The following is a 17,500-nucleotide window of genomic DNA, read 5'->3' as shown; positions in this document are numbered from 1 at the left end:
TATCGCGAGAACGTAACAAACATGATGTACTATCGCAAGTGACGTACTATCGCGAGAACGTAACAAACGTGATGTACTATCACGAGTGATGTACTATCGCGAGAACGTAACAAACGTGACGTACTATCGCGAGTGACGTACTATCGCGAGAACGTAACAAACGTGATGTACTATCGCGAGAATGTAACAAACGTGATGTACTATCGCAAGTGACGTACTATCGCGAGAAAATAACAAACGTGATGTACTATCACGAGTGATGTACTATCGCGAGAATGTAACAAACGTGATGTACTATCGCCAGTGACGTACTATCGCGAGAACGTAACAAACGTGATGTACTATCACGAGTGATGTACTATCGCGAGAACGTAACAAACGTGACGTACTATCGCGAGTGACGTACTATCGCGAGAACGTAACAAACGTGACGTACTATCACGAGTGATGTACTATCGCGAGAACGTAACAAACGTGACGTACTATCGCGAGTGACGCATTATCGCGAGAACGTAACAAACGTGACGCATTATTGCGAGAGACGATTATCGAGAACGTAATAAACGTGACGCATTATCGCGAGTGACGCATTATCGCGAACGTAACAAACGTGACGCATTATTGCGAGAGACGCATTTATCGCGAGAACGTAACAAACGTGACGCATTATCGCGAAAGTGACGCATTATCGCGAACGTAACAAACGTGACGCATTATCGCGAGAGACGCATTATCGCGAGACGATTATCGCGAACGTAACAAACGTGACGCATTATATCGCGAGACGCATTATCGCGAGACGCATTTATCGCGAGAACGTAATAAACGTGACGCATTATCGCAAGTGACGATTTATCGCGAACGTAACAAACGTGATGTACTATCGCGAGTGACGATTATTGCGAGAGACGATTATCGCGAACGTAATAAACGTGACGCATTATCGCGAACGCGCTGCATTATCGCGAGAACGTAATAAAACGGATGTACTATCGCGAAAGTGACGATTATCTCAAGAACTTAACAAACGTGATGTACTATCGCGAGAACGAGACGCATTATCGCGAACGTGACGCATTATCGCAAAGAACGTGACGCATTATCGCAAGAACGTGACGCATTATCGCAAGAATGAGACGCATTATCGCGAGAACGAGACGCATTATCGCGAACGTGACGCATTATCGGAGAACGAGACGCATTTATCGCAAGAACGTAATAAACGTGATGTACTATCGCGAGAACGAGACGTACTATCGCGAGAACGTGACGTACTATCGCAAGAACGTGACGTACTATCGCAAGAACGTGACGTACTATCGCAAGAATGAGACGTACTATCGCGAGAACGAGACGCATTATCGCGAGAACGTGACGCATTATCGCGAGAACGACGCATTATCGCAAGAACGCGACGCATTATCGCAAGAACGCCGACGCATTATCGCAAGAACGCGACGCATTATCGCGAAGAACGATTTATTATTGCGAGCGACATACTATCGCGAGAACGAGACGCATTATCGCGAGAACGAAACGTACTATCGCGAGAACGAAACGTATTTATTGGCGAGAACGCAGACGTATTATCGCGAAGAACGCGACGATTATCGCGAACGAGACGCATTTATCGTGAGAACGACGCATTATCGCGAGAACGACGTATTATCGCGAACGAGACGCATTTATCGCGAGTGACGCATTATCGCAAGAACGCGACGCATTATCGCGAGAACGAGACGCATTATCGCGCGAGTGACGATTATCGCGAGAACGCCACGCATTATCGCGAGTAGGAACGAGACGCATTATCACCGCGAGAACGAGACGCATTATCGCGAGAACGCAGACGCATTATCGCGAACGAGACGCATTATCGCGAACGACGATTATCGCGAAAGTGACGATTATCGCGAGAACGAGACGCATTTATCACGAACGAGACGCACTATCGCGAGAACGAAACATACTATCGCGAACGCGGGACGCACTATCGCAAGAACGCAGACGCATTTATCGCAAGAACGCGACGCATTATCGCGAGAACGGTAGACGCACTATCGCGAGTGACGATTATAGCGAACGAGACGCATTATCGCAAGAACGCGACGTACTATCGCGAGAACGAGACGTACTATCGCGAGTGACGATTATAGCGAACGTAGACGTATTTATCGCGAAAGTGACGATTATCACGAGAACAGACGCATTATCGCGAAAGTGACGCATTATCGCAGAACGAAACGCATTTATCGCGAGAACGGAGACGATTTATCGCGGAACGAACGAAACGCATTATCGCGAGAACGTGATTTACATTATCGCAAGAACGAGACGCATTTATCGCAAGAACCAGACGCATTTATCGCAAGAACGAGACGCATTATCGCGAAAGTGACATACTATCGCGAGAACGAGACGTACTATCGCGAGTGACATACTATCGCGAGAACGAGACGTACTATCGCGAGTGACATACTATCGCGAGAACGAGACGATTTATCGCGAGAACGAAACGCATTTATCGCGAGAACGAAACGCATTATCGCGAGAACGAGACGCATTTATCGCGAGAACGAGGAGACGCATACTATCGCGAACGAGACGCATTATCGCGAGTGACGATTATCGCGTGGTGACGATTATCGCGAGAACGAGACGTACTATCGCGAGAACGAGACGTACTATCGCGAGAACGAGACGTACTATCGCGAGAACGAAACGTACTATCGCGATGATAAACACGCTAAAAAGCGATAATGCGTCTTGATAAACACGCCAAAATGGCACATACGAATTGGCGTGTGATACATACGCCTCTTTATGAGATCAGTGTGAATAACGCGAGGCGTTTCTGCTGCGTGGTGTTTTCTATGTCTCACCACCCCAGAAAGGTGTCTGACTTGTCCGGACACGAGGATGTTTGGATGTTTCCCATTGATAAAAGGACATAATGCCGTGTTCTTCAGCTTTATAGAATATTTTCGTTCCGTACTGACAGGTGCAATATTTGAAAATCGATAATTTTTTTATTTGTTTATTTTAAATTACATTTATATATATCTGCATTTATGTCAAAACCTGGAGACTTTCAAACATCAACATGTCATTTATTAATGTATTGTATATAAACATCTTTTCCTATTCAATTTTTCCTGGAAACTCCTGGAAAATAGGCATCGGTCCCATTTCTAGTTGTCTGTCACGCAGGCAGTGTGCACACGCTAAGCTAGGGGTGGGGGGAAAACATCAATACAGCGTAGTATCGCGATATTTTTCGTGGCAATACTGTATCGATATACAGACACCAAGTATGGATCTATTATTATATATATGTGTTGGTCAGTCTGTCTGCTTGACTATCCCGTATTGCAGCATTTAAAGTTGAAGTGAGATGAACAAACAGAGAAATGTATATTTTTAGATAAAACAGATGTTGACAACATTTCCTTTGGGGGACATCATTTGAAATTGGGAAAAATTTGAAGTTGGAAAAAAGGTAATGAATTGCAATATATCGGAGAATATTGCAATATGTTTAAAATTGCAATAATATCGTATCGTGACATAAGTATCGTGATGATATCGTATCGTGAGGCCTCTGGGGATTCCCACCCCTACTCTAAGCTCTAACTGATTCTATTTTTCTTGTTCGTATACTTTATGCATATTTGTTCTCCTATGTGTACTTAATTCAATTCAATTCAATTTTATTTATAGTATCAAATCATAACACGAGTTATCTCGAGACACTTTACATATATGTGTGTGTGATATGTGTTAATGTGTATTTGTGTTATTCTGACGTGTGTACATTGTTTCTCCAGTGTGGGATTAATAAAGTCTCTCTTATCTTATCGCAATTAATTTTGACTAATTGCACAGCCCCAGTGTGCAGCAGGGCTAAAGCGGCGTACCTGGCTCCCCTTGGCGGCGGCCCCCCCTCCTCGTTCCTCGGCTCCGCCTCCAGGTCGGCCAGGCTGATCTTCAGGTGGATGCCCTCCAGGATCTGCGTGCATCGGTCGATGATGTGCTGCATCTGCAGGAAGCTGGCGGCGGTCAGGTAGCTGATGATGTCGGCGAGCTGCAGGCAGAGGCGGCCCGTGTAGCAGAAGGCCAGCAGCTGCTCGAACACCGGCGGGCTTCGGATCACCGTCAGGGACACCGTGCTCATCTGGCCCAGAGACATGTGGTCCCGGAAGTACGGGGAGCTGGCCGCCAGCACCACTTTGTGCGCCCGGAAGCTGTGGCCCTGCACGTTGACCACGATGTCACAGAGCCGGCCCTGCACGCGCAGCTGGTTCAGGTGGGACAGCACCGAGTTGCTGAAGTCGGGGATGTCCAGCTGGATGCTGCCGGAGCGCTCCATGCTGCAGGGATGACAAGGGACCTTAGTCGGATAGACACACAGCAGGGGTCACGCTAGACTCCCATACTCACATATGGCTCTAGGAAGTATCTACATTTAATAATAATAATAATAATAATAATAATAATAATAATAATAATAAAACACTGATAAAGGGCTTGGTTTGGACGTGGCCAATCTCTATGAAGTATATATATATATATAAACAGAAATAATCGATTATTATTATTATATTATTATCGATGCAGCATCGTCCATGTCCACGATTCGATGCATCGATTATTTGATTAATTTTAACACCTCTAGTCGTGACTCAGCTGATTCAGGGCCGAGGTTGTTAGGGTTAGGTGAAGTCAGACCATGTTGATCTGGATTCATACAGTAGTCCAGGCCTCTGGTCGCCCTTCAGAGACACAAATCAAGTTGAAGTTGATGCTGCAGTGACACAACAACAACAACAACAACAACAACAACAGGGTCCAGTCCTAAAAGGACTTTATAGTGTTTATGCTAAACTATATCATCATATTCTGGGTTCTCACTAATGCCTCGGCTGCTGAAAGGTTACTGTTAGCTCATCATTTAAACTGCTGAGTCATGACTTTGGGCTAACGTTATAACTGAACACAGCAGATATCCCCCCCCCACCCCACCCCCAGGCTTTACCGTGGGAGGATGTAGGAGATGTTAGGGCTGGGATAAAAATCGATTTGATTTAAAAATCGATTTTTAAGATTTTTTTTCAATCCAAATACAGTATAAATAATTTGGATGTTTAACAATCTTTGTTGCACACTGCACAGCGACTTTTCTCTCAGAGAAAGTGTTTGCCTTTGCAATTTTGTTGATGCACTTTAATTAAATATAATTAATACAATAAATATATATTTTTTAAATATATTTACAGTTTCTTGGTTATTTAGTTTTTAAATGGGAAGGGGGGAAATGACTTGAATCGTAAATCGAGTTTTTTATAAAAAAACAAATCGCCCAGCTCTAGGAGATGTTACATGTTGAAGAACACAACAGGAAGTGAAAACTAAAGACAGATTTATGTAGAGCTGGGCAACATATGGATATTATATCGATATCGTGAGATGAGACTAGATATCGTCTCAGATTTTGGATATCGTAATATGACATAAGTGTCTTCTCCTGGTTGTAAAGGCTGTATTACAGTAAAGTGATGTCATGTTCTGACCTCACCAGACTGTTCTAGTTCTTCTATTATTCACCTTTACCCTCTTAGTCATTATATCCACATTACTGATGATTATTGATCTAAAATCTCAGTGTGTGAAGATTTTGTGAAAGCACCGATAGTCAACACTACAATATCGTTGCGGTATTGATATCGAGGTATTTGGTCAAAAATATGGTGATGTTTGATTTTCTCCGTATCGCCCAGCTCTAGATTTAAGGAGATTTAAAGTTTGGAGCTGTACCGTTAGATGGACCTGGTTCCTATAGAACAACATGTGGGACGGTTTGGATACAACACAGAGAATCAGCATTTAACTGAGATGACTGAAGACAACATGATAGGAGATATGAGACCAGACATCCCATAGATGATGGCTAGACGCTTATATGGTTCCATGGTAACTGTTAAAGTCACAGACTCCCTCGCTGCTCTAACGCTGCTCTAACGCTGGTCTAACGCTGCTCTAACGCTGGTCTAACGTTGGTCTAACGCTGCTCTAACGCTGGTCTAACGCTGATCTAACGCTGCTCTAACATTGGTCTAACGTTGGTCTAACGCTGCTCTAACGCTGCTCTTACGCTGATCTAACGCTGCTCTAACATTGGTCTAACGTTGGTCTAACGCTGCTCTAACGCTGCTCTAACGCTGCTCTAACGCTGCTCTTACGCTGGTCTAACGATGCTCTAACGTTGGTCTAACGTTGGTCTAACGCTGCTCTAACGTTGGTCTAACGTTGGTCTAACGCTGCTCTAACGTTGGTCTAACGTTGGTCTAACGCTGCTCTAACGCTGCTCTAACGCTGGTCTAACGCTGCTCTAACGCTGGTCTAACGTTGGTCTAACGCTGCTCTAACGCTGGTCTAACGCTGATCTAACGCTGCTCTAACATTGGTCTAACGTTGGTCTAACGCTGCTCTAACGCTGCTCTTACGCTGATCTAACGCTGCTCTAACATTGGTCTAACGTTGGTCTAACGCTGCTCTAACGCTGCTCTAACGCTGCTCTAACGCTGCTCTTACGCTGGTCTAACGATGCTCTAACGTTGGTCTAACGTTGGTCTAACGCTGCTCTAACGTTGGTCTAACGTTGGTCTAACGCTGCTCTAACGCTGCTCTTACGCTGGTCTAACGCTGCTCTAACGCTGGTCTAACGTTGGTCTAACGCTGCTCTAACGCTGGTCTAACGTTGGTCTAACGCTGGTCTAACGTTGGTCTAACGCTGCTCTAACGCTGGTCTAACGCTGATCTAACGCTGCTCTAACGTTGGTCTAACGCTGCTCTAACGCTGCTCTAACGCTGGTCTAACGCTGCTCTAACGCTGCTCTAACGCTGCTCTAACGCTGGTCTAACGCTGCTCTAACGCTGCTCTAACGTTGGTCTAACGCTGTTCTAACGCTGCTCTAACGTTGATCTAACGCTGTTCTAACGCTGGTCTAACGCTGGTCTAACGTTGCTCCAACGCTGCTCTAACGCTGGTCTAACGTTGCTCCAACGCTGCTCTAACGTTGATCTAACGCCGGTCTAACACTGGTGTAACGTTGCTCCAACGCTGCTCTAACGCTGGTGTAACGTTGCTCCAACGCTGCTCTAACGCTGCTCTAACGTTGGTCTAACGCTGCTCTAACGTTGGTGTAACGTTGGTCTAACGTTGGTCTAACGCTGCTCTAACGTTGGTCTAACGCTGCTCTAACGTTGGTGTAACGTTGGTCTAACGCTGCTCTAACGTTGGTCTAACGTTGGTCTAATGCTGCTCTAACGTTGGTCTAACGCTGCTCTAACGTTGGTCTAACGTTGGTCTAACGCTGGTCTAATGCTGCTCTAACGTTGGTCTAACGCTGGTCTAACGCTGCTCTAACGTTGGTCTAACGCTGGTCTAACGCTGCTCTAACGTTGGTCTAACGCTGCTCTAACGTTGGTCTAACGCTGGTCTAACGCTGCTCTAACGTTGGTCTAACGTTGGTCTAACGTTGGTCTAACGCTGGTCTAACGCTGCTCTAACGCTGCTCTAACGTTGGTCTAACGTTGGTCTAACGTTGGTCTAACGCTGCTCTAACGTTGGTCTAACGCTGCTCTAACGTTGGTCTAACGCTGGTCTAACGCTGCTCTAATGCTGGTCTACGCTGTGAGTGTGTGTTTGTGTGTGTGTGTGTGTGTGTGTGTGTGTGTGTGTGTGTGTGTGTGTGTGTGTGTGTGTGTGTCTGTGTGTGTGTTTTGTGTGTGTCTGTGTGTCTGTGTGTGTGTGTCTGTGTGTGTGTGTGTGTGTGTGTGTGTGTGTGTGTGTCTGTGTGTGTGTGTGTGTGTGTGTGTGTGTGTGTGTGTGTGTGTCTGTGTGTGTGTGTGTGTGTGTGTGTGTGTGTGTGTGTGTGTGTGTGTGTGTGTGTGTGTGTGTGTCTGTGTGTGTGTGTCTGTGTGTGTGTGTGTGTGTGTGTGTGTGTGTGTGTGTGTGTGTGTGTGTGTGTGTGTGTGTGTGTGTGTGTGTGTGTGTGTGTGTGTGTGTGTGTGTGTGTGTGTGTGTGTGTGTGTGTGTGTGTGTGTGTGTGTGTGTGTGTGTGTGTGTGTGTGTGTGTGTGTGTGTGTGTGTGTGTGTGTGTGTGTGTGTGTGTGTGTGTGTGTGTGTGTGTGTGTGTGTGTGTGTGTGTGTGTGTGTGTGTGTGTGTGTGTGTGTGTGTGTGTGTGTGTGTGTGTGTGTGTGTGTGTGTGTGTGTGTGTGTGTCCCAATGTTACAACATAACTGATAAAGTAAACATCCACATGGAGGCTTCAGATTTAGCATCACAGAAATAATCTGACAGCTTCAGTCTGACAGCAGGACCCAGAGCTAGATCCGGGTCTCTGCGGACCCAGATCTAGATCCGGGTCTCTGGGGGCCCAGGTGTGAAGCCCCAGGTGTGCCGCGTGCCTCTCACCTGAAGGGGGGACAGCGGGAGATCGGGTCTGGTATCAGGGTATGGTGCTGTCTAACTTCAGTCCTGCAGCTATAACGTTGAGCTGGGCATCGTTAGCACGGCGGGCGGGATACGGTTAGCACGGCTCAGCACGGCTCAGTTCGGCCCGGCCCGGCAGGCTCCGCAGCTCCGGGACTCCAGCGGCGCTCGCGACGGGTTCAAGGCCGGGAAACAGCGGCTGCGCCGGGGCGTCGGTCCGTCGGCAGCCGCTCCGCCGCCATTCCGCTGGAAGTCAGACTCGGTCCCGGTTCGGTGTCGGTGTCGGTGTCAGCGGGCTGCTGCCGCGGCTTCTCATCTTCTTTTTTAACGGCAGAAGGGCCGAGGCTGCAGGAAGGAAGAAGGGAAGGAAGAAAACGCGCGGGGCACGCTGGGAAACTGAGTTCAGTTCTTCTTCTTCTTCTTCTTAATCTACAGGCGGGCTACAAACCAACTTTTCGGGGGAAAGCCTATGCCGCCGGCTACTGTATCGGAGTAGGCATCTCTATCGCTCCATGTAGATAATCATGGAGTCTGGTGGAGATATGCTGGCTCTGTACACGCTAAAAGTCCTGATTATTTACATGGAGTCTGGTGGAAATACGCTGGCTCTATACACGCTAAAAGTCCTGATTATTTACATGGAGTCTGGTGGAGATATGCTGGCTCTGTACACGCTAAAAGTCCTGATTATTTACATGGAGTCTGGTGGAGATATGCTGGCTCTATACACGCTAAAAGTCCTGATTATTTACATGGAGTCTGGTGGAGATATGCTGGCTCTATACACGCTAAAAGTCCTGATTATTTACATGGAGTCTGGTGGAGATATGCTGGCTCTATACACGCTAAAAGTCCTGATTATTTACATGGAGTCTGGTGGAGATATGCTGGCTCTATACACGCTAAAAGTCCTGATTATTTACATGGAGTCTGGTGGAAATATGCTGGCTCTATACACGCTAAAAGTCCTGATTATTTACATGGAGTCTGGTGGAGATATGCTGGCTCTATACACGCTAAAAGTCCTGATTATTTACATGGAGTCTGGTGGAGATATGCTGGCTCTATACACGCTAAAAGTTCTGATTATTTACATGGAGTCTGGTGGAAATATGCTGGCTCTATACACGCTAAAAGTCCTGATTATTTACATGGAGTCTGGTGGAGATATGCTGGCTCTATACACGCTAAAAGTCCTGATTATTTACCTGGAGTCTGGTGGAGATATGCTGACTCTATACACGCTAAAAGTCCTGATTATTTACATGGAGTCTGGTGGAGATATGCTGGCTCTATACACGCTAAAAGTCCTGATTATTTACATGGAGTCTGGTGGAAATATGCTGGCTCTATACACGCTAAAAGTCCTGATTATTTACATGGAGTCTGGTGGAAATATGCTGGCTCTATACATGCTATAAATTTATAAATATAATATACAGTGAAGCATCATAAAGTATTATTGTAATGTCCGGATGTGACCACAAGGTGGCAGCATACTCACACACACAGGCTGACCGTCTCCCCCCTCTTCCTCTTGGCTTTTATACAACAGTTATTGTTCCAGTTTCTCCTCTGTTTTCTGAAGTTTCTTCTAAATATAACTGTCTGTGTGTTTCTGTTTGCACCAATCATCATTCAGATATCTGATGTTTCCGGTGCAGCAGTGAAAGAAGAAGAAAAAGAACTCAGATTATTTACTAAAAGTAAAATTACATTTTAATTTTGACTTAACCCCTGTGTTGTCTTCAGGCGCCACACGCCGGCCACAACAACGGGACGGGCCGCCACTCGCGGGACGCCATCAAAAGTCCTGTACATACATATATATATATATATATATATATATATATATATATATATATATATATATATATATATATATATATATATATATATATATATATATATATATATATATATATATATATATATATATATATATATATATATATATATATATATACATATATATATATATATACATATATATATATATATATATATATATATATATATATATACATACACATATATATATATATATATATATATATATATATACACATATATATGTTTCTATTAAACTAAGTAACAGACGGACGAGTGAATGGACACAAGATGAAAAAAAACGACAAAATGTTGAAAAAAAACGTTATAAAAACGGAGTCAAAAATGTGCTAAAATAAGGCGAAAAAATGTAAAAAAGAAAAAAAACATTTAGTTTTTCCAACATTTGAGAAGGTTGTTTTTTCTTTTATCGCTGTGTTTTTTTTTAACATTTTTCACAGATTTCTTGTTCAAACCAAGTTTCTCCACCATCTTTAAATTCTTTCTTTACTTCCTGTTTGACATTCATTCATTAATATAAAAACGTGTCTTTGTGTCCAGACTGTGTTTGTATTTCTGACTTTATTAGACTAACAAAGAGACAAACATTGAGAGTTAAACAGAGTTAATAACAATAATATAATTATAATATATATAATAATAGGAAGCAGAGTCTGAGCAGTACGGAAGCACTTTCCTGCCAAAACTAACTCATTATTCACACTCTGGAAACATCAAGTGGTCACATTCCTCTTCTCTCACAAATAAATCCAGAAAATAACGGAAAACCTTCCGGAAGCTTTTATTACTTTGTTGTTGTTGTTGTTGTGTTTAGTTTATTAGTTCAACATTCTTCAGGTTTCAGCACTAACACGTTGTCTTCTTCACTGGTCCTGTTGGGCGACTCAAGATGAATTTGTACTCACCCAAAGTAAAGTTTTACTAGCCCCTTTATAAAGAAAATATTCTGAAGAAAAATGTCGAAAAAAAAGTTTTTGAAAAAGAAAGGAAAAAAAATGTCAAATTATTGAAAAAAAAATGAGTCAAAAAGTGCAAAAGATAAGTCGAAAATCCGTAAACAAAATGAAATAATGTTAAAATAAAAAGTCAGAAGCGCCGACTCAGTTATTCTGGCCAATCAGATGACGTCTGATGGAGCTGAAAGTGACTCAAAAACCAATAAAAACGACAAAAACGCTGAAAAAAAGCAACTTTGAGTTTGTGAAAATATTATTTATATTTAAAAAAAGTGTTAATAAAACGTTAACATATGTTGAAAATGCTTTAAAAACCCCATAAAAAAAGAGCATTTCCGAAGATGTTAACGTTGGTTTGAAGCCTCAAAGTTTACTGAAGATCCCGAAATATGAAAGTGACTTTAGGAGAAATAATCTTGAATGAATCTCAAAAATCAAAAAGTTCTTAAAACCCCAAAAAAACTTTTTCCTATAATTTAGAAAACATAAACAGCGTTTAGATTCTGAGTTTTCTAACTTTATGTTTTGTTAGTTTTGGCAGAAACGAGCTTCCGTACTTTCTAAAACTAAATCAAAAACTAAATCTTCTCAAATATAAATTAATCAACAACAAACAGGAAGTAGAAAATACAGTTTCTACTTTTACTCAGTTAAACTTTTTACACAAAATGTCACAAAAACAGAAACACAGAAACTTCAAGTTCAGGCGCTTCTCCGAAAACTACAAACATTTAAACTACAAACTCTTCTTCTTCTTTTTCTTCTCCTTCTTCTTCTCAACCAGTGAAAACATTTCTATAAATCTAAACAATAACTCAGAAACAAATGTTTAAAGTTCAGAAAGAAACAGACGCTAAAATAAAAACTTCAGTTAAAGTTGTGAAACATGTTGTTTTTTTTGGGGGGTAGCGATAAAACAGCGGAAAAAACTAACAAAAATATTGAAAAAAGTGATAAAAACGTCTGAATATGTCAGACAGCGGGAAGCTTAAAGGTGCAGTAGGTACGATTATAAAACTACCTTTCTGTCATATCTGCTGAAACTGACCCTATGTTCAGATGCACCAATCAGGGCCAGGGGAGGTGTCTAATTGTTCAGATGCACCAATCAGGGCCAGGGGAGGTGTCTAATTGTTCAGATGCACCAATCAGGGCCCAGGGGAGGTGTCTAATTGTTCAGATGCACCAATCAGGGCCAGAGGGAGGTGTCTAACTGTTCAGATGCACCAATCAAGGCCAGGGGAGGTGTGTAACTGTTCAGATGCACCAATCAGGGCCAGGGGAGGTGCGTAACTGTTCAGATGCACCAATCAAGGCCAGGGGAGGTGTGTAACTGTTCAGATGCACCAATCAGGGCCAGGGGGAGGTGTGTAACTGTTCAGATGCACCAATCAGGGCCAGGGGAGGTGTTTAACTGCATGTCAATCATAGCTCATGCACACGCATTCATTCTCCCTTGTGGGGGGAGGGGCTCAGGAGACCGTTTTGGGCTTTAATTCAATTCAATTCAATTTTATTTATAGTATCAAATCATAACAGAGTTATCTCGAGATACTTTACAGATAGAGTAGGTCTAGACCACACTCTATAATTTACAATTTACAAAGCCCCAACAATTACAGTAATTCCCTCAAAGCAAGCATTATAAATGGCTATTGCGACAGTGGCGAGGAAAAACTCCCTCTTGAAAAACTCCCCCCCTTAGCAGAAAGGGGGGACTTAGACTTAGGGAGAGAGTTAGACACTCCCCCTGGTCCTGATTGGTGCATCTGAACAGTTAGACACTCCCCCTGGCCCTGATTGGTGCATCTGAACAGTTGGACACCTCCCCCTGGCCCTGATTGGTGCATCTGAACAGTTAGACACTCCCCCTGGTCCTGATTGGTGCATCTGAACAGTTAGACACTCCCCCTGGCCCTGATTGGTGCATCTGAACAGTTGGACACCTCCCCCTGGCCCTGATTGGTGCATCTGAACAGTTAGACACTCCCCCTGGTCCTGATTGGTGCATCTGAACAGTTAGACACTCCCCCTGGCCCTGATTGGTGCATCTGAACAGTTGGACACCTCCCCTTGGCCCTGATTGGTGCATCTGAACAGTTAGACTATCTCGTCTAACTCAGATGGCTAAGTCCTGAATGTTCACAATCCTACCTTTAACCAATCAGCAACTTCCGCTCGGCGACTCCTAGTTTTGGTAGATCTACGTTTTAGTTTCGTAACTTTTTGTACGATATCGTACGATGCGTTGCTCTGAGCCGAGGCCCAAGGAGTCGAGGAGATGTTAAAGAAGTATTATGGGATGTTCATTTCTCTCATGTGAAGTGTTTTTAATCTTAAATATGTGACAGTCCTACTGATCCTACTGGTCTTACTGGTTCTACTGGTCCTACTGGTCTTACTGGTTCCTACTGGTCCTACTAGTCCTACTGGTCCTACTGGTCTTACTGGTTCCTACTGGTCCTTCTAGTCCTACTGGTCCAACTGGTTCTACTGGTTTCTACTGGTTCTACTGGTCCTACTGGTCCTACTGGTTCTTACAGGGTCAGTATATCAACACTTTCTATTGATCTCAGATCTGTTATCAGGAATAATAATCTTCATCGTCGTCTTCACAGCTCGCTGGTCCCAGTTTAAACTGGTTTAAACTGGTTTAAAGTCTCCGTGAGCACTGCGAGTCCTGAAGAGTTCCCCTCTGTTTCCCCACAAAGCGTTCGTACGTATCGCTGGAGAGCAAAGCAACGTAGCTCCTGTGTTTACTACTGTCAGCTGTTCACGTCTGGAAGAAGTTACGGAAAAAACACGAGACATTACCCGGGAAACAGTCCACAGGTCTACTTAACTTACAGACACAAAAAACCAAAAACTATATTGTACAAAAAGTTACGCACAATAATTCAAAATTACGTCAAACGCAGCCAGTGTGCAGGAGGCTTTAAGATTAGACACAAAACTACTAGTTCAGACATATTCAACAAAGTGTGTTTTCTCCTTAACTTCCTCTGGGACATGAGCTCGATGGTGTTTTAAGCCCCCAACGTTGACTTCAAGGCACCTCACCCTGACCAACAAGGGGGTCCACACAGCGTAGCTCCTATGGAGCCATTCTGATGCTACCAAGCTATCACCTCCCGTTAGCATCCCATTGACTCCCATTCATTCTGACGTCACTTTGACAGAGAATAACTTTACATCTGAAGCATTTAAAGACTCTATTTCTCCGTTGTTTATTTCTAAAGAAACACGACAATGTATAAAAGGCTCCATTACCTTGTAGCTCACGTTATGGCTCCGTAGCAGAACGCTTTTATAACAATAGGCTAACGATTGGGTCATAACCACGAGACTTACTGTCACACAGTAGAGGAATTACCGATAGTACAGGAGAAGCTCACAGGCAGTTTGGACTTCCATTAGCTGTTTAGGTTTAATTACTAATGTTAACTAGCATGTTAGTGATCAGTAATTACTAATGTTAACTAGCATGTTAGTGATCAGTAATTACTAATGTTAACTAGCTTGTTAGTGATCAGTAATTACTAATGTTAACTAGCATGTTAGTGATCAGTAATTACTAATGTTAACTAGCATGTTAGTGATCAGTAATTAGCCTGTGTCTATGTTATCTCCTTACATATACCTACACTCTCCGTCTCTGTAAGATTGGGAATGATTGAGATTTCTCTCGGCACAGCTACCAGAAGACTTCACACTTTCAGACACGTTGCTCACGTCACATCTATGCAGAGCTGGCCCAACCCATAAGTGAACTAAGCGTCTGCTTAGGGCCCCGAGGCTACCAGAGGGCCCCCAAGAGTGTTTGAAATGTCCCACAATAGAGCTCATAACAGAGCCGGTCTATTTAAAGATAGCGTTGCTGCTAATGGGTCTCACATTAGTCTTTAAATGCGTATTTGTTCATTATGAGTGCTTAAACTAATATTTACAATACACAAGTTGGTTTAGTGCCAAGTGCAGTGGTAGCATGTTACAATGTGGAGAGTCCCCCCAAACCAGATCCTGCTTAGGGCCCCCAGAAGTCTAGGGCCAGCCCTGCATCTACGTCTTCAAGCTCAGTTGGAGGCTGCTCAGTAACACAGCATCGGGAAAGAGACTTCTGATATCCTTCACTGGTCTGGTGGTCCAGTTTATATATATACTGTCTATGACTTCAAAGCACCTAACCCTAACCATTGCCTAATCCTAGTACCTTGAAGACAACATTGGGGGTTTAAGCCTAATCCTAGTACCTTGAAGACAACATTGAGGGCTTAAGACTAATCCTAGTACCTTGAAGACAACATTGGGGGCTTAAGACTAATCCTAGTACCTTGAAGACAACATTGGGGGCTTAAGACTAATCCTAGTACCTTGAAGACAACATTGGGGGTTTAAGCCTAATCCTAGTACCTTGAAGACAACATTGGGGGTTTAAGCCTAATCGTAGTACCTTGAAGACAACATTGGGGGTTTAAGCCTAATCCTAGTACCTTGAAGACAACATTGGGGGTTTAAGCCTAATCCTAGTACATTGAAGACAACATTGGGGGCTTAAAACTAATCCTAGTACCTTGAAGACAACATTGGGGGCTTAAACCTAATCCTAGTACCTGGAAGACAACATTGGGGGTTTAAGCCTAATCCTAGTACATTGAAGACAACATTGGGGGCTTAAACCTAATCCTAGTACTTTGAAGACAACATATTGGGGGCTTAAAACACCAAACACCAGCCAGGACATGAACACCTGAGAGTACTAAATCCGTGCGGAGGCTTCAGGAGCTTTACGTTAAGTTACGTTCAGTACGAACGCTCCACGAGAACAGCCTTTCTCCCGCTGTAACCGCCTCACACGTTCCCCGCGGTGGTGGTGGTGGTGGTGGTGGTCTCCCTCGGCGAGTCCTCGGCGTCCCGGTGGGGGTGGGACGAGTTGTCCGACTTGCTGCGGCTGAACTCGACGGGCGCCATGGCAGCGCCGGCGGCGGCGGCGGCGCCGAGCTTGGCGGCGCCGCGGGGCCTGAGGCGCGCGGTGCAGCACAGCAGCGTCTTGAGGAAGGCTCCGCGCATCTCGTTGCTGGTCAGCGTGTAGATGAGCGGGTTCATGGCGGAGTTGAGCACGGCGAGCGCCAGGAACCACTCGGCCTTGTAGAGGATCGGGCAGCGCCGCGTCTCGCAGGCGGCGTCCAGCAGCAGCAGCACGAAGAGAGGCGCCCAGCAGGCGATGAAGCAGCTCAGCACGATGATCACCGTCTTCAGCAGCGCCAGAGACTTCTCCGAGCTCCGCGCGCCAACGCTGCCGGCGGTACCGCCGCCGCCGCCGCCACGCCCGTTGGACACCTGGAGGAGACACGAGGAGCAGACGTCACTGCTGTTACCTTTCACACTTTTCTCCACAGTTTTTCATGCTTTCTTGGTCATGTACAGTACAGGCCAAAAGTTTGGACACACCTTCTCATTCAATGTGTTTCCTTTTTATTTTCATGACTATTTACATTGTAGATTCTCACTGAAGGCATCAAAACTATGAATGAACACATATGGAATTATGTACTTAACAAAAAAGTGTGAAATAACTGAAAACATGTCTTATATTTTAGATTCTTCAAAGTAGCCACCCTTTTTTTTTTTGATAACTCTGCAAACCCTTGGTGTTCTCTCAATGAGCTTCATGAGGTAGTCACCTGAAATGGTTTTACCTTCACAGGTGTGCTTTGTCAGGGTTCATTAGTGGAATTATTTCCCTTATTAATAAAAAAGCAAAGGGTGGCTACTTTGAAGAATCTAAAATATAAGACATGTTTTCAGTTATTTCACACTTTTTTGTTAAGTACATAATTCCATATGTGTTCATTCATAGTTTTGATGCCTTCAGTGAGAATCTACAATGTAAATAGTCATGAAAATAAAAAGGAAACACATTGAATGAGAATCCAAACTTTTGGCCTGTACTGTATGACAGCCCCTGAACAGTTTTCAGTGAAAGTGCCTTTACATTTTTTGCACCATCATCCTGGTATAAACTGCTGAATCATCTTAAATTAGACAACCTTCCAACATTGATAGAGTTTAAATTTAGGATAAAGGATTATTTGAGTACTAAATGCACATGTGCTACTGAGCGATGCTGGGGATTATGTGGTTTCTTTTTTTGTTTTCTGTTGTCTGTTTTCGTTGTATATTTTAAATATGGAACTTTTG

General features: G+C 43.8%; 3 protein-coding genes across 3 annotated transcripts in view; all 3 read right to left on the bottom strand.

The window, feature by feature from the left end:
- zbtb37 (zinc finger and BTB domain containing 37) overlaps positions 1–8,608 on the bottom strand; it is a 16,140-nt gene extending 7,532 nt beyond the window's left edge. The window contains exons 1-2 of the mRNA XM_028587578.1: positions 8,478–8,608; positions 3,918–4,390 (exon numbers count right to left, since the gene is read on the bottom strand). Of these exons, the coding sequence (XP_028443379.1) occupies positions 3,918–4,369 (452 nt within the window). The 5' untranslated portion in view covers positions 4,370–4,390; positions 8,478–8,608. The remainder of the gene's footprint in view (positions 1–3,917; positions 4,391–8,477) is intronic.
- LOC114561491 (ephrin-A2) overlaps positions 1–17,500 on the bottom strand; it is a 366,950-nt gene that overhangs the window by 318,352 nt on the left and 31,098 nt on the right. The gene's annotated exons all lie outside the window — the stretch shown is intronic.
- s1pr1 (sphingosine-1-phosphate receptor 1) overlaps positions 15,442–17,500 on the bottom strand; it is a 3,945-nt gene continuing 1,886 nt past the window's right edge. Inside the window, exon 2 of the mRNA XM_028587576.1 lies at positions 15,442–16,639. Within this exon, the coding sequence (XP_028443377.1) occupies positions 16,151–16,639 (489 nt within the window). The 3' untranslated portion in view covers positions 15,442–16,150. The remainder of the gene's footprint in view (positions 16,640–17,500) is intronic.

This window comes from Perca flavescens, chromosome 9 (assembly GCF_004354835.1).
Source record: "Perca flavescens isolate YP-PL-M2 chromosome 9, PFLA_1.0, whole genome shotgun sequence".
In the NCBI taxonomy this organism is placed as follows: Eukaryota; Metazoa; Chordata; class Actinopteri; order Perciformes; family Percidae; genus Perca; species Perca flavescens.
The sequence above is the reverse complement of the archived record's forward strand: the minus strand, read 5'-3'. Positions and strand labels throughout refer to the sequence as shown.